This window comes from Apodemus sylvaticus, chromosome 11, assembly GCF_947179515.1.
Source record: "Apodemus sylvaticus chromosome 11, mApoSyl1.1, whole genome shotgun sequence".
NCBI lineage: Eukaryota > Metazoa > Chordata > Mammalia > Rodentia > Muridae > Apodemus > Apodemus sylvaticus.
In genome coordinates this window covers 1,067,161-1,081,709 of record NC_067482.1, presented here as the reverse complement: position 1 = coordinate 1,081,709, position 14,549 = coordinate 1,067,161, and the positions used below count along the sequence as shown (strand labels likewise).

The following is a 14,549-nucleotide window of genomic DNA, read 5'->3' as shown; positions in this document are numbered from 1 at the left end:
ACATATAAGTAAAGTAACATAAATATTTTTAAAGGAGAAAAGTATGTGGTATGATCAAAATATATTGCATGAAGTTCACAAAGAATTTATAAAAATATTTTTACAATCAAATTCTCTGAATGGAAGCAACTTAGAACAGGTATGTTACAACACTTATCACATATTTCTGGGATCAAGTACACTCCTGGGGGACAACCATGCCTGGGTCATATATACCTTCTGGGTCAGCAGAGATGAGACTTATTCCTGCTCATCAGCCCAAGCATCATTTCCTGAGGGCTGCAAAGATGCAATACAGGCAACAGCATCCACAGAGGTGACATACCACTGGAATAGTCCAGTGTACAGCCTGCCTGAACCTCAGCCTAGCTGTAGAGTGGACAGTTACTTCTTTCTGCTGTTAATGTCTTCTACAGAACCAGACAAGTTCTCTGACAAACTATAGGTGAATAGAAAGTAAAGGAGTAGAGCAAGTACCACAACCCTCCCCCCCTTCTTAGTTCCTGTGGTGTTGAACTATGAGAGATGCAAGGAAGGACTAGGATTGAGGCACCTGCCACTTACCTATGAGTGCCCAATGCCTCCCACAGGAAGGGTCCATTCTCCAATAGAGCAACAGGCCCCACCTGCAACTTGACTTCAGGGCAGAACACAGCTCTGCAGAGATCTGTCCATGATACACAACACCACATAGTAGCTGGCACAAACTCTGAGTAACAAAACTATGTCATTGGAGACTCATACCACAAGGAAGCAATGGAGTCACCCTGAACAATTGGCTCTCTGTGTGGGATTTATGTGCACATACATTATGCTGTGGGCACAAGCCGGGCAGACATGAATCCCAGAGAGCTGCATCTGAGAATGAGCCCCAGGTGGCTGCTTCCTTTGGCTCCACACCCACATTTAGGAAAGAGCTACAGTATCAGGAAGGATACAACAGCCAAAAAACTCCACAAGGCTATCCAGATAGCTGCTTATCAGAAAGCTACTTTATTTGTTACATCATCTCTCTAGAATGAACTCTACAGTGATATTTACCGATGAGCACGCACATGCCAAGGGCTGGCTACATTGTGTAGATTTGCAGATGTGGAAGGCAAGAATGGGCTCATCTTCTCAGTGTCCATCAGCCCAGGGGATGCCAAACCTGTGGGAAGCATTAAGGGATGTAAAGAGATGTGAGCTTTGACATGATTTCTTAATTCAACACTGCTGAAGAAAACAAGAACGCAAATATCAAGTAAGAAAAATAAGTTGAAAAAAAAAGAATTCACTGACTTAAATATAGTTTTTTCAGAGTATCACTGACTAATGTAAAAACTTGTCATGAAGACAGGAGCCAGAACTGGCAGGAGTGTGAGGTTTCACATGTAAAGATCTCATATACACACTCTTCTGACATAAGTCTTGGGATTAAAAAAACTGGCCGAGCACTTGCCTGCACACTGTCTCTGCAGCAGGCTTGAGATACTGATGGGCTGCCGAGGTGGCCCTGTCCTTGAACTGCTAACACTGGGGGAAGGCCCTTGTGTTGCTCTGCTGGATAGCTGTGATCCTGGAGGTGGTGACAGTTCCTTGTAGGGCATCTGCAATGGCGGGACTCTAACAAATGAAACAAAAACAAAGTCATAAATGTTCTTTATATCTCTTATAACATGGTTATCCAAGCACTTACTACTGTGTAGCCTTTTTTTTTTTTTGGTTAGTCTTCCCATTTTTAGTTTCCTTGAGAATGTTTTCCAACATGTTAACAAACAATTTAATCCTGATGGTTGAAAGCAGGAAGAAATTATATTTATAGATGCCTTCATTTAAATACCCCTTGTTATGCCCTAAGAAAAAATTTCTGGCATCTTAATCAATTTGTGTATTTTCAAGCTTGTGAGAATTTTGTTTCCATGAATTACATCCTCAATATGAAGAAGAGGAAGTCTTGGTCAAGTGAGATCCTTATTTATAAGAAACTCCAGTCAAGACTGCATTGCTTTATGAAGCACATTTGACTCCCTATTACAACCATAATGTTATAATAGTTGTAAGCCTAGAAATTCTGAATATATGTTATGTTTACTAGATGAAAGCCCAAGTTATTATTACTGTCAATTTGTAGCTTTGAGAACTTTTATTTATTTTTTAATATATATTTTTATTTTGTATATTCTTTGTTTATAATCCAAAAGCTTTCCTCTTTCCCAGTTCCCCCCTCCCCATATATCCCATAAGTCCTCTTCTCTCCATCCATTCTCCTATCTTTCCCCCTCCCTTTTCTCTGTCCTGGTACTCCCCTACAATGCTGGATCAAGCCTTTCCAGGATTAGGGCTCTCTTCTTCCTTCTTCATGGGAATCATTTGATATGCTAATTGTATCTTCAGTATTCAGAGCTTCAGGGCTAATTAATATCCACTTATCAATGATTGCATTCCATGTGTATTCTTTTGTGATTGCGTTACCTCGCTTAGGATGATATTTTCCAGTCCCATCCATTTGCCTAAAAAATTCATGAATTTATTGTTTTTAATTGCTGAATAGTACTCCATTGTGTATATATACACCACATTTTCTGTATCCATTCCTCCATTGAGGGATATCTGGGTTCTTTCCAGCTTCTGGCTATTATAAATAAGGCTGCTATGAACATAGTGGAGCATGTGTCCTTATTGCATGCTGGGGAATCCTCTGGGTATATGCCTAGGAGAGGTATAGCAGGGTCCTCTGAAAGTGTCATGTCCAGTTTTCTTAGGAACTGCCAGACTGATTTCCATAGTGGTTGTACCATCTTACAATCCTACCAGCAATGAAGGAGTGTTCCTCTTTCTCCACATCCTCGCCAACACCTGCTCTCTCCTGAGTTTTTAACCTTAGCCATTCTGACTGGTGTGAGGTGAAATCTCAGGGTTGTTTTGATTTGCATTTCCCTAATGGCAATGATGTTGAGCATTTCTTAAGGTGCTTCTCGGCCATCCAAATTTCTTCAGGTGAAAATTCTTTGTTTAGGTGTGTACCCCATTTTTTAATAGGGTTATTTGGTTCCCTGGGGTCTAACTTCTTGAGTTCTTTGTATATATTGTATATTAGCCCTCTATATAGGATTGGTGAAGATCTTTTCCCAATTTGTTGGTTGCCGTTTTGTCCTTTTGACGGTGTCCTTTGCCTTACAGAAACTTTGTAATTTTATGAGATCCCATTTGTCAATTCTTGATCTTAGAGCATAAGCTATTGGTGTTCTGTTCAGGAACTTTTCCCCCGTGCTTATGTCCTCAAGGGTTTTCCCCAGTTTCTTTTTTATTAGTTTCAGTGTGACTGGTTTTATGTGGAGGTCCTTGATCCACTTGGAGTTGAGCTTAGTACACAGAGATAAGAATGGATCAATTCACATGCTCCTGCATGCTGAACTCCAGTTGAACCAGCACCATTTGTTGAAAAGGCTATCTTTTTTCCACTGGATGTTTTCAGCTCCTTTGTCGAAGATCAAGTGACCATAGGTGTGTGGATTCATTTCTGGGTCTTCAATTCTATTCCATTGGTCCACTTGCCTGTCACTGTGCCAATACCATGCAGTTTTTAACACTATTTCTCTGTAGTATTGCTTGAGGTCTGGGATACTAATTCCCCCAGAAGTTCTTTTACTGCGGAGAATAGTTTTAGCTATCCTGGGTTTTTTGTTATTCCAGATAAATTTGAGAATTGCTTTTTCTAACTCTGTTAAGAACTGAGTTGGGATTTTGATGGGGATTGCATTGAATCTATATATTGCTTTTGGCAAGATGGCCATTTTAACTATATCAATCCTGCGAATCCATGAGCATGGAAGATTTTTCCATTTTCTGAGGTCTTCTTCAATTTCCTTCTTCAGAGACCTGAAGTTCTTGTCGAATAGATCTTTCACTTGTTTGGTTAGAGTCACACCAAGATACTTCATATTGTTTATGACTATTGTGAAGGGTGTCATTTCCCTAACTTCATTCTCAACCTGCTTATCCTTTGAGTATAGGAAGGCAACTGATTTGCTTGAGTTGATTTTACAACCTGCCACTTTGCTGAAGTTGTTTATCAGCTGTAGGAGTTCTCTGGTGGAGTTTTTTGGGTCACTTAAGCATACTATCATGTCATCTGCAAAGAGTGATAGTTTGACTTCTTCCTTTCCAATTTGTATCCCTTTGACCTCCTTATGTTGTGTAATTGCTCTAGCTAGAACTTCAAGTACTATATTGAAAAGATATGGAGAGAGAGGGCAGCCCCGTCTAGTCCCTGATTTTAGTGGAATTGCTTCAAGTTTCAATTTAGTTTGATGTTGGCTACTGGTTTGCTGTATATTGCTTTAAGTATGTTTAGGTATGGGCCTTGAATTCCTGTTCTTTCCAAGACTTTTAGCATGAAAGGATGCTGGATTTTGTCAAATGCTTTTTCAGCATCTAATGAGATGGTCATATGGTTTTTTTCTTTGAGTTTGTTTATGTAGTGGATTGCATTGATGGATGTCCTTATATTGAACCCTTGCATCCCTGGGATGAAGCCCACTTGATCGTGGTGGATGATCGTTTTGATGTGTTCTTGGATTCGGTTGGCAAGAATTTTATTGAGTATTTTTGCATCGATATTCATAAGGGAAACTGGCCTGAAGTTCTCTTTCTTTGTTGGATCTTTGTGTGGTTTTGGTATCAATGTAATTGTGGCTTCGTAGAACGAGTTGGATAGTGTTCCTTCTGTTTCTATTTTGTGGAATAGTTTGAAGAATATTGGTGTTAGGTCTTCTTTGAAGGTCTGATAGAATTCTGCACTGAAGCCATCTGGTCCCGTGCTTTTTTTGGTTGGGAGATTTTCTATGAACCCTTTTATTTCTTTAGAGGTCATGGGCCTCTTTAGATGATCTATTTGATCCTGATTTAATTTTGGTGTTTGGTATCTGTCTAGGAAATTGTCCATTTCCTCCAGATTCTCCAGTTGTGTTGAGTATAGGCTTTGGTAGTAAGATCTGATGATTTTTTTGAATTTCCTCAGTTTCTGTTGTTATATCTCCCTTTTCATTTCTAATTTTGTTAATCTGGATACTGTCTCTGTGCCCTCTGGTTACTCTGGCTAAGGGTTTATCTATCTTGTTGATTTTCTCAAAGAACCAGCTCCTGGTTTTGTTGATTCTTTGTATGGTTCTCTTAGTTTCTAACTGATTGATTTCAGCCCTGAGTTTGATGATTTCCTGCCTTCTACTCCTCCTGGGTGAATTGGCTTCTTTTTGCTCCAGGGCTTTCAGGTGTGTCATTAAGCTGCTAGTGTATGCTCTCTCCATTTTCTTTTTGGAGGCACTCAGGGCTATGAGTTTTCCTCTTAGCACTGCTTTCATTGTGTCCCATAGATCTGGGTATGTTGTGTCTTCATTTTCATTAAATTCTAAAAAGTCTTTGATTTCTTTATTTCTTCCTCCCTTGACCAAGGTATCATTGAGTATTGTTCAGTTTCCATGTGTATGTGGGCTTTCTGTTGTTTTTGTTGCTATTGAAGACCACTTTTACTCTATAGTGATCTGATAGGAGGCATGGGATTATTTCAATTTTCTTATATTTGTTGAGGTCTGTCTTGTGACCAATTATATGGTCGATTTTGGAGAAGGTACCACGAGGTGCTGAGAAAAAGGTATATTATTTTGCTATAGGGTGAAATGTTCTATATATATCTGTTAAATATAATTGGCCCAAAGCTTCAATTAGTTTGACTGTGTCCCTGTTTAGTTTCTGTTTTCCTGATTGGTCCATTGAGGAAAGTGCACTGTTGAAGTCACCCACAGTTATTGTGTTAGGTGCAATGTGTGCTTTGAGCTTTAGTAAAGTTTCTTTTATGAATGAGGGTGCCTTTGCATTTGGAGCATAGATGTTCAGGACTGAGAGTTCTTGGTGTGTTTTTCCTTTGTCCAGCAAGAAGTGTCCCTCAGTGTCTCTTTTTATGACTTTAGGTTGAAAGTCAATTTTATCTGATATTAGAATGGCTACTCCGGCTTGTTTCCTGAGACTATTTGCTTGTAAAATTGTCATCCAGCCTTTTACTCTAAGGTAGTGTTTGCCTTTGACACTGAGGTGTGTTTCCTGTATGCAACAAAATGTAGGATCCTGTTTACGTATCCAGTCCATTAGTCTATGTCTTTTTATTGGGGAATTGAGTTCATTGATGTTAAGAGATATTAAGGAATAGTGATTATTACTTCCTGTCATTTTTGATGTTATCTTTTATATTTGATTGGTTATCTTCTTTTGGGATTGATGAAAGAAGGTTACTATCTTGCATTTTCCAGGGTGAAGTTTCCCTTCTTGTGTTGGTGTTTTCCTCCTATTATCCTTTGTAGGGCTAGGTTTGTGGTAAGATATTGGGTGAACTTGGTTTTGTCATGGAATATCTTGGTTTCTCCATCTATGGTGATTGAAAGTTTTGCTGGGTATAGTAGTTTTGGCTGGCATTTGTGTTCTCTTAGAGTGTGCATGAGATCTGCCCAGGATCTTCTAGCTTTCATAGTCTCAGGAGAGAAGTTTGGTGTGATTCTGATAGATCTTCCTTTATATGTTACTTGGCCTTTTTCTCTTACTGCCTTTAATATTCTTTCTTTGTTTAGTACATTTGGGGTTTTGATTATGATGTGATGGGAGGTATTTCTCTTCTGGTCCAGTCTGTTTGGAGTTCTGTAGGCTTCTTGTATATTCATGGGCATCTCTCTCTTTAGGTTAGGGAAGTTTTCTTCCATAATTTTATTGAAGATATTTGCTGGCCCTTTAAGTTGTAAATCTTCACTCTCATCTATGCCTATAATTCTTAGGTTTGGTCTTCTCATTGTGTCCTGGATTTCCTTGATGTTTTGGGTTAAAAGCTTTTTGCATTTTGCATTTTCTTTAACTGTTGAGTCCATGGTTTCTGTGGTATCTTCAGCATCTGAGATTCTTTCTTCTATCTCTTGTATTCTGTTGTTGATATTTGCATCTATGGCCCCTGATTTCTTCCCAAGGTTTTCTATCTCCAAAGTTGTCTCCCTTTGTGATTTCTTAGTTGTTTCTAACTTCTGATTTTAGATCCTGGATGATTTTGCTTAGCTCCTTCACTTGCTTGTTTGTGTTTTCCTGTAATTCTTTAAGAGATTTTTGTGTTTCCTCTTTCATGACCTCAGTCTGTTGACCAAAGTTCTTCTGTATTTCTTTCAGTGATTTTTTTGCGTTTCTTCTTATTGGCTTTTGAATTCTCCTGAATTTCTTTCAATGATTTTTGTGTTTCCCTTTAAGGGCTTCTAACTTTTGATCCATTTTCTCCTGAATTTCTTTCAGAGATTTATTTATGTCCTTCATGTGATCCTGTAACATCATCATGACCAGTGATTTTAAATCCATATCTTGTTTTTCTGGAGTGTTGGTGTATCCAGACCATGCTGGTAATGGAGAATTGGGTTCAGACGCTGCCATACTGCCTTGATTTCTGTTAGTAGCATTCCTGCGTTTGCCTTTTGCCATCTAGTTCTCACTGGTGTTAGTTGGTCTTGTTGTCAATGCTGGACTCACCAGTGCAAGCTTCCTCTTTGCAGCTGGTCTCTGGGTGCCCAGCTGACTTCCTGCACTGCCTGGAGACTGGGTGCAGTGGCCCAGGCTGTTCCTGATCCCGAAGCAGAGGCCTGAAGGCTCCTGCCAGAGGCCTCAGGGCTGGATCCTCTGCTCTGCAGGGCCTAACCCACCGGAGCATGTTGCTTGCTCCCAGCCGGCCTCCGGCTGTACCGCTGGCCTCTTGCACTTCCTGGAGACAGGGTGCCATGGCCCAGGCTGCTTGTGGCCCAGGCTGCTCATGGCCCAGGCTGCTCCCGATCCCGAAGCGGAGGCCTGAAACTACTGTGTAGCCTTAAAGGTCATCTGTTGATGAAATACATGTTCTGAGTACTCAGGATGAATGAGGCCTCTTCTAGGCTGAGATGGTGGTGAACATGAGAAGCCAGGAGGCTGCTTTTGTTCTGTCAGTGACCTTAGGACCTTGCTGTACAGATGTACTGAAGTCCTGCTCTGTCATCTCAGCGTGCTTCAGCTTACATCTACCTGCTTCTGGAAGCCGCCACCTCACTCCACCTTCCCCAATCGCTTCCAGCAATTCTAGGCAGCTCTAGCACCTTCTCACCATGTGGCACCATCCTGCTTCTTTAGGCTACCCTGTAGCTCCTCCTCATCATTTAGTCTCCAAGGGCTACTACAGGTTCCATTCTTAGTATTCTGAAGGTTCTGGAAACTTCTTTGGAAATCTTGTCCAGATAATGTTTTTGACTATGGTTTCCAGAAATATGAGTCTTGACTCATGTGTGCTGCTCAGACCTAGCTTACAGACTGTACTCAACATGATGTGATTTTCAGCTGACTGGATTCCTCTTCTATGCTTTTTATAGATTTTATGGTTTTTGGACATGCTATAACCTTGTAATTCCTGGGGACACCACTCATCCTGTATTTTACGAAATAATTTCTGTAATTTATGAAAAGCTTGCCTGTGGGCACACTTCTCACAGGCAAATCTACTTGCCTACATCCCTATTTTTCCTTTTCAAATTCAGACATACCAACTTTTCTATTGTCTTTGCATTCTGGATGAGCATGGACTGTCAGTAAGCCCAGAGTCCATAGAGTTATCCAGAATAAACCATCAATATTTCTTGCCTTCCACAGAAAACACAGCACAAGTCCATGCTTACTTTTCTCTGGCCTTTCTGTAACAATTTCTAGATAACCACCTTTGTTGCTATCTTACCACAGGCAATTCAAACGGAGCCTAGATACTCATCAACATACTTGTTCTGTGTGTATAACCACACAGTCCAGGAGAGCCAGAAACTAGGTAATGGGATTGCAGTAACAACACAATATACTACCAACCAGGGGATACAAAAGCCAGTAGAGAATGAGGTAAGGTTGGTGATTCAAGCTGAGCCAGCATCAAGGGAGGGAGAAAATACTCAGGGTAGGCAAAGACTTCTTATCGGATACGTCAAGCAACAGACAAATGCAAATGACTTCAGGACCCAAGGGGCATACATTGGCTACATGGACTAAGCAATGTGCTTACTGAGACTGGGGTCGTTGGAGGTGGGCAATAAACGTAGACTTAATCATGGCATTGTAGAATGTTCAAAGGCCCATGAAACTGCTGAAAGAAGAGGGCTTGCCTTAGGAAGACTGGCCTTTGATGCTCAAAATGTGTGTGAGAGACACTGTGAGTTTTCTACCTGTGCATGGAAAAAGGTATGGCTGAGTGAAAGATATGCCATTAGAATTGGTACAGCACAGCTATGGGTCAAACTAGTCTGTCTCTGCTTCTGTGAAGTATTTTATGGGGATACAGTTACATTAAAAATGCAAACTATGAAGTGCAACAGCCTTCTCCAAACATGGACATACAGGATTAAGAGACAACTTGTCAGTTTCAATATTGGCTATAGGTTTTGTTTGGCTTATGTTTTGCCCTAATGGGGACTTACCTGATAGCCTTTGTCATGCTTGCATGGCTGGGTGTCAAGCTGAGATGCTGGGGTCCCCGGCAGGAGATGCTGCCTGTGGAGGGGATAAAGCATACTGTATAGTATTAGTATGTCACAGTACCAGATCATACCTGCTGGTGCTTCTCTAAAGGCATGCCCATGTCTCCATTGTGAGACCAGTATCAAGTGGTACAAGCAACCACAGATCTTCTGACTCTAGGCAGTTTTCTGAGTGTGACTATGGTCCATTAAGTATCCCAAGTCCTTCTGAGTGCCACAGAAGGGACATGCGTCTTTTGTTCTATCTTTGTACTTATGCCCTTTCCAACTTGGGCATAATGTGAACAATTCAAATAAGTTGGAAGGTTGATATCAGTAGTTGAGACCAAAACCAGTCAGGCCAGCTGAGGTTTAGTCTCACAAAGTTGCCCCTGAGCCAGGGTGTCTGTTCTGCTGGCCAGTGGTTAGTCAGGGAGGGCCAGCATATAACACCTGTTATATGATATATCTGTATAATGAAATATTATTAAACACTACAAATGAGTTGTTAGGTTCTGAAAAAGACACAGGAGAACCATAGTGTATAATAGAAAGCCAAAGAAGTCTGTCTGAAAAGACTGCATTCTGGACAATTCTAACTGAACAGATTATGGAAAAGGCAAATCACACATACAGCAAAGTGTACTGGAAATATAGATGATTTACAGATATGCTGGTGGCAATACCTGGATTTTAAATGGGTGGTGGGGATCCAAACTGAGATTCTCATGCTTCTACCACATGGACACTTACTTGCTATGTTCATAACAGCTTTATTCATAGTAGCCAGAAACTGGAAACAAACTTGCCTCATGGAAGAATGGATAAAGAAAATGCGGTACATTTATAAAATGGAGCATTATTACTCAGCTGTTTAAAACAGTGACATCATGAAATTTGCAGTCAAAGGGATAGAATTAGAAAAAAAATCATTCTGAGTAAAGTAACCCAGACACAGAAGGATAAACATAATCTATACTCACTTGTAAGTGGACACTAGCTGTTAAATAAGGTTAATCATGCTGCAGTCTACAGACCCAGAGAGGGTAAGTAACAAGGAGGGCTCAATGGGGGATGCATGGATCTTCCTGGGAAGGGAAAAGAGAGTAGATTTTTGTGGCTGGTCTGGGGCAGGTGGGAATGGGAGCAGGAGGAATCAGGTAGGGTGAGTGGAAGGGATGGAGGGAGACAGCACTGGGAGAGACAACTGGAATTGGGGGGCACTTGGAGGGTGATATGAAAACCTATCAGAATGGAAACTTCCTGAGATCTATGAGTGATTCTAGAAAAGACTCCTAGTAATGTGGGATACAGAGCCTGACTGGCCATCCTCTAAAACCAGGTAAGGGTTTCAACAGTGGGATTGAGATGCCAACCTGGTCACAAAAACATTTGACCTACAATCTTGCTTGCAAGACATGCTGGGGTAATGGTGACTCAGAACTAGTGGGAGTGGCCAACCAATGACTGGTCCAACTTGAGGCCTGTGCATTAAGAGGGAGCTTACACCTGATACCGCCTGGATGACCAGGAATCAGAGGCTGGATATCCCAGAGGCCTAGGATAGAGCCAAATATAACTGGCTAAAATGAATGAATGAGTGAGATAATTCCTAATGATATTCTGCTATATTCATAGATTAGTGCCTAGCCCAATTATCTATCACCAGAGAGGCATCATCCACCAATTGATGGGAGCAGATGCAAAGACTCATGGCCAAACAGTTGTGGATCCAGAGGGAACAAGGATACCATGAGAAAACTGCCCACAGAATCAACTAAAGCAGGGCTCATAGAGGGTCACCGACACTGAAGCAACAATCATGGATTCTGTGTAGGTCTGAGCTAGGTACTTATGGACTCCTAACAATAGAATAAGATATAGTGAGAGTTTTGGTTTCTTTAAAAACTTAGTTATCCTATATTAATGTTTTTGTTTTAATCCCAGGTGTGGGATATGAGGCTGCTTCAGTTTATCCACAGTTATTAACTATGAATGTCTCAAGCTCTGGGAGAACCATGATTTTTGCCAGCTGCAGATAGTTCTGGGTACACTGGAGAGGACATAAATGCCAGGGACTCCAGAGGTGTAAGAGGCACTTTGAAGAACAAGGAGATGCTGGTGGTCCTTGATGCTCCTGGTTGCTGTTGTTGGAGTCTGATGAGAAGTTGGAGATAAATTGATGACAAAGATTGCACTGGCCCCAAGAAATACAATGCCCCTAATCAGCAGGAAGGAGTCAAAAGAGATCTACATCTCCTTTCTCCTCTAACTTTCTCTCTTACCTAGTGTAGAGGTTCGGAAGGGATTAGGGTGAAATAAAGGTTGGAAGGGAAGTAAAAATATAATAACCTAATAAAATAGCTAAAAAGCCACACTGACAGTAGAAGGTGTTTGACTCCTTTGCCTGCTTTTGGGAGTCTTTTCTTCCTACTGGGTTGCCTTGTCCAGCCTTGAAATGAAGGTGTGTGCCTAGTCCTACTGTAACTTATTACACTGTGTTTGATTGATATCCCTAGCTGAAGGAAAATGGAAGAAGAGTAGAACTGAATAATTGGGGATGGAGGGCTGAGCAGAGTGGAAACTATGGTCAGGATGTAATGTATGAGAGAAGAATTAAAAAAAAGTAAAACCCACACACCTATGGCTACTTGATCCTCGACAAAGGGGCTGAAAACATCCAATGGAAAAAAGATAGCCTTTTCAACAAATGGTGCTGGTTCAACTGGAGGTCAGCATGCAGAAGAATGCGAATTGATCCATCTTTGTCTCCTTGTACTAAGCTCAACTCCAAATGGATCAAGGACCTCCACATAAAGCCAGACACTCTGAAGCTAATAGAAAAGAAACTGGGGAAGACCCTTGAGGACATCGGTACAGGGGGAAAGTTCCTGAACAGAACACCAATAGCTTATGCTCTAAGATCAAGAATTGACAAATGGGACCTCATAAAATTACAAAGTTTCTGTAAAGCAAAGGACACCATCAAAAGGACAAATAGGCAACCAACAAATTGGGAAAAGATCTTCACCAACCCTACATCAGATAGAGGGCTAATATCCAATATATACAAAGAACTCAAGAAGTTAGACCCCAGAAAACCAAATAACCCTATTAAAAATGGGGTACAGAGTTAAACAAAGAATTCTCACCTGAAGAGCTTCGGATGGCGGAGAAACATCTTAAAAAATGCTCAACTTCACTAGTCATCAGGGAAATGCAAATCAAAACAACCCTGAGATTTTACCTTACACCAGTCAGAATGGCTAAGATTAAAAACTCAGGAGACAGCAGGTGTTGGCGAGGATGTGGAGAAAGAGGAACACTCCTCCACTGCTGGTGGGGTGGCAAATTAGTACAACCACTCTGGAAATCAGTCTGGCGGTTCCTCAGAAAACTGGGCACGTCACTTCCGAAAGATCCTGTTATACCACTCCTGGGCATATACCCAGAGGATTCCCCAGCATGTAATAAGGATATATGCTCCACTATGTTCATAGCAGCCCTATTTATAATAGCCAGAAGCTGGAAAGAACCCAGGTATCCCTCAACAGAAGACTGGATGCAAAAAATGTGGTATATATACACAATGGATTACTATTCAGCCATTAGAAACAATGAATTCATGAAATTCTTAGGCAAATGGATGGAGCTGGAGAACATCATACTAAGTGAGGTAACCCAGTCTCAAAAGATCAATCATGGTATGCACTCACTAATAAGTGGATATTAGCCTGGAAATATTGGGAATACCCAAAACATAATCCACACATCAAATCAGGTACAAGAAGAATGGAGGAGTGGCCCCTAGTTCTGGAAAGACTCAGTGTAGCAGAATAAGACAAAACCAGAACAGGGAAGTGGGAAGGGATGGCTGGGAGAACAGAGGGAGGGAAGGGGGCTTATATGACTTTCGGTGAGTGGGGGACCAGGAAAGAGGAAATCATTTGAAATGTAAATAAAAAATATATTGAATAAAATTAAAAAAAATAAAAAATAAAATAAAATAAAATTATGAAGTTGATCAATAAACAAACAAACAAACAAAAAGTAAAAGACTCCTCCCTGGCATCACAGCTTCCTTGAATGAAGAACTTCCAGTCAAGCAGCCAGTTGTATAACCCTTATGTCAGCACTGATTGTTCTAAACACTTCATAGATGCCTTGTGGAAACTATATGGAAACTATAGCCGCTTGCTGCTGAGGCACAGATCCAGCTCTTGAATGCATATCATTGCCACGATGATTTCAAATAGCTGTACTAGAGTATGCTATCACAAATTTCAGTTAAGTTTTCACCCAAGCCAGAATGAAGCATATTCCCTGGTGATTTAATGGAGGGACTGTGACTATATAAAATGGTCAATGCTGAATGCGTTGGTGAATGCAGCAGTCCATTTACATGACAATGGTTGTTATTATTGCAAACCCCTTTGTTACTGTATAAGCAGGTTGTTCAACTCACTTTGGAGTCAGACTAGAGACATATTCTTATGCTGTATTTGGGTGTAGAAATATTAGGCCCAATTAGTTTTCCCTCAAGTATTCTTCTTGCCTACTTTAGATCTCCGTAATTAATACAGCAAAATAAACTGGTTAACACTAAGAAGGAAGAGACAGCAGTGGAATAGTAAAGAATAATAACCCAATAAAATAGCTAAAAAACTACACTAACAGTATAAGCAGGATAGAAGAGAACAGTAATTGTGGAAGCAATTTCAGCAGGAGCCATAGGAGAAACTCTACCCAACTCGTTCTATGAAGCCACAAATACACTGACACCAAAACCACACAAAGATCCAACAAAGAAAGAGAACTTCAGGCCAATTTCTCTTATGAATATTGATGCAAAAATACTTAATAAAATTCTTGCCAACCGAATCCAAGAACACATCAAAATGATCATCCACCATGATCAAGTAGGCTTCATCCCAGGGATGCAGGGATGGTTTAATATAAGGAAATCCATCAATGCTATCCACTACATAAACAAACTCAAAGAAAAAAAAACCATATGATCATCTCATTAGA

The 14,549-nt window shown here is 40.7% G+C and overlaps 1 protein-coding gene across 1 annotated transcript in view; it reads right to left on the bottom strand.

Moving 5' to 3' along the window:
* Positions 1-1,037: 1,037 nt before the first annotated feature.
* Rnf212 (ring finger protein 212) overlaps positions 1,038-14,549 on the bottom strand; it is a 50,400-nt gene continuing 36,888 nt past the window's right edge. The window contains exons 10-12 of the mRNA XM_052198924.1: positions 9,480-9,552; positions 1,442-1,605; positions 1,038-1,150 (exon numbers count right to left, since the gene is read on the bottom strand). Of these exons, the coding sequence (XP_052054884.1) occupies positions 1,038-1,150; positions 1,442-1,605; positions 9,480-9,552 (350 nt within the window). The remainder of the gene's footprint in view (positions 1,151-1,441; positions 1,606-9,479; positions 9,553-14,549) is intronic.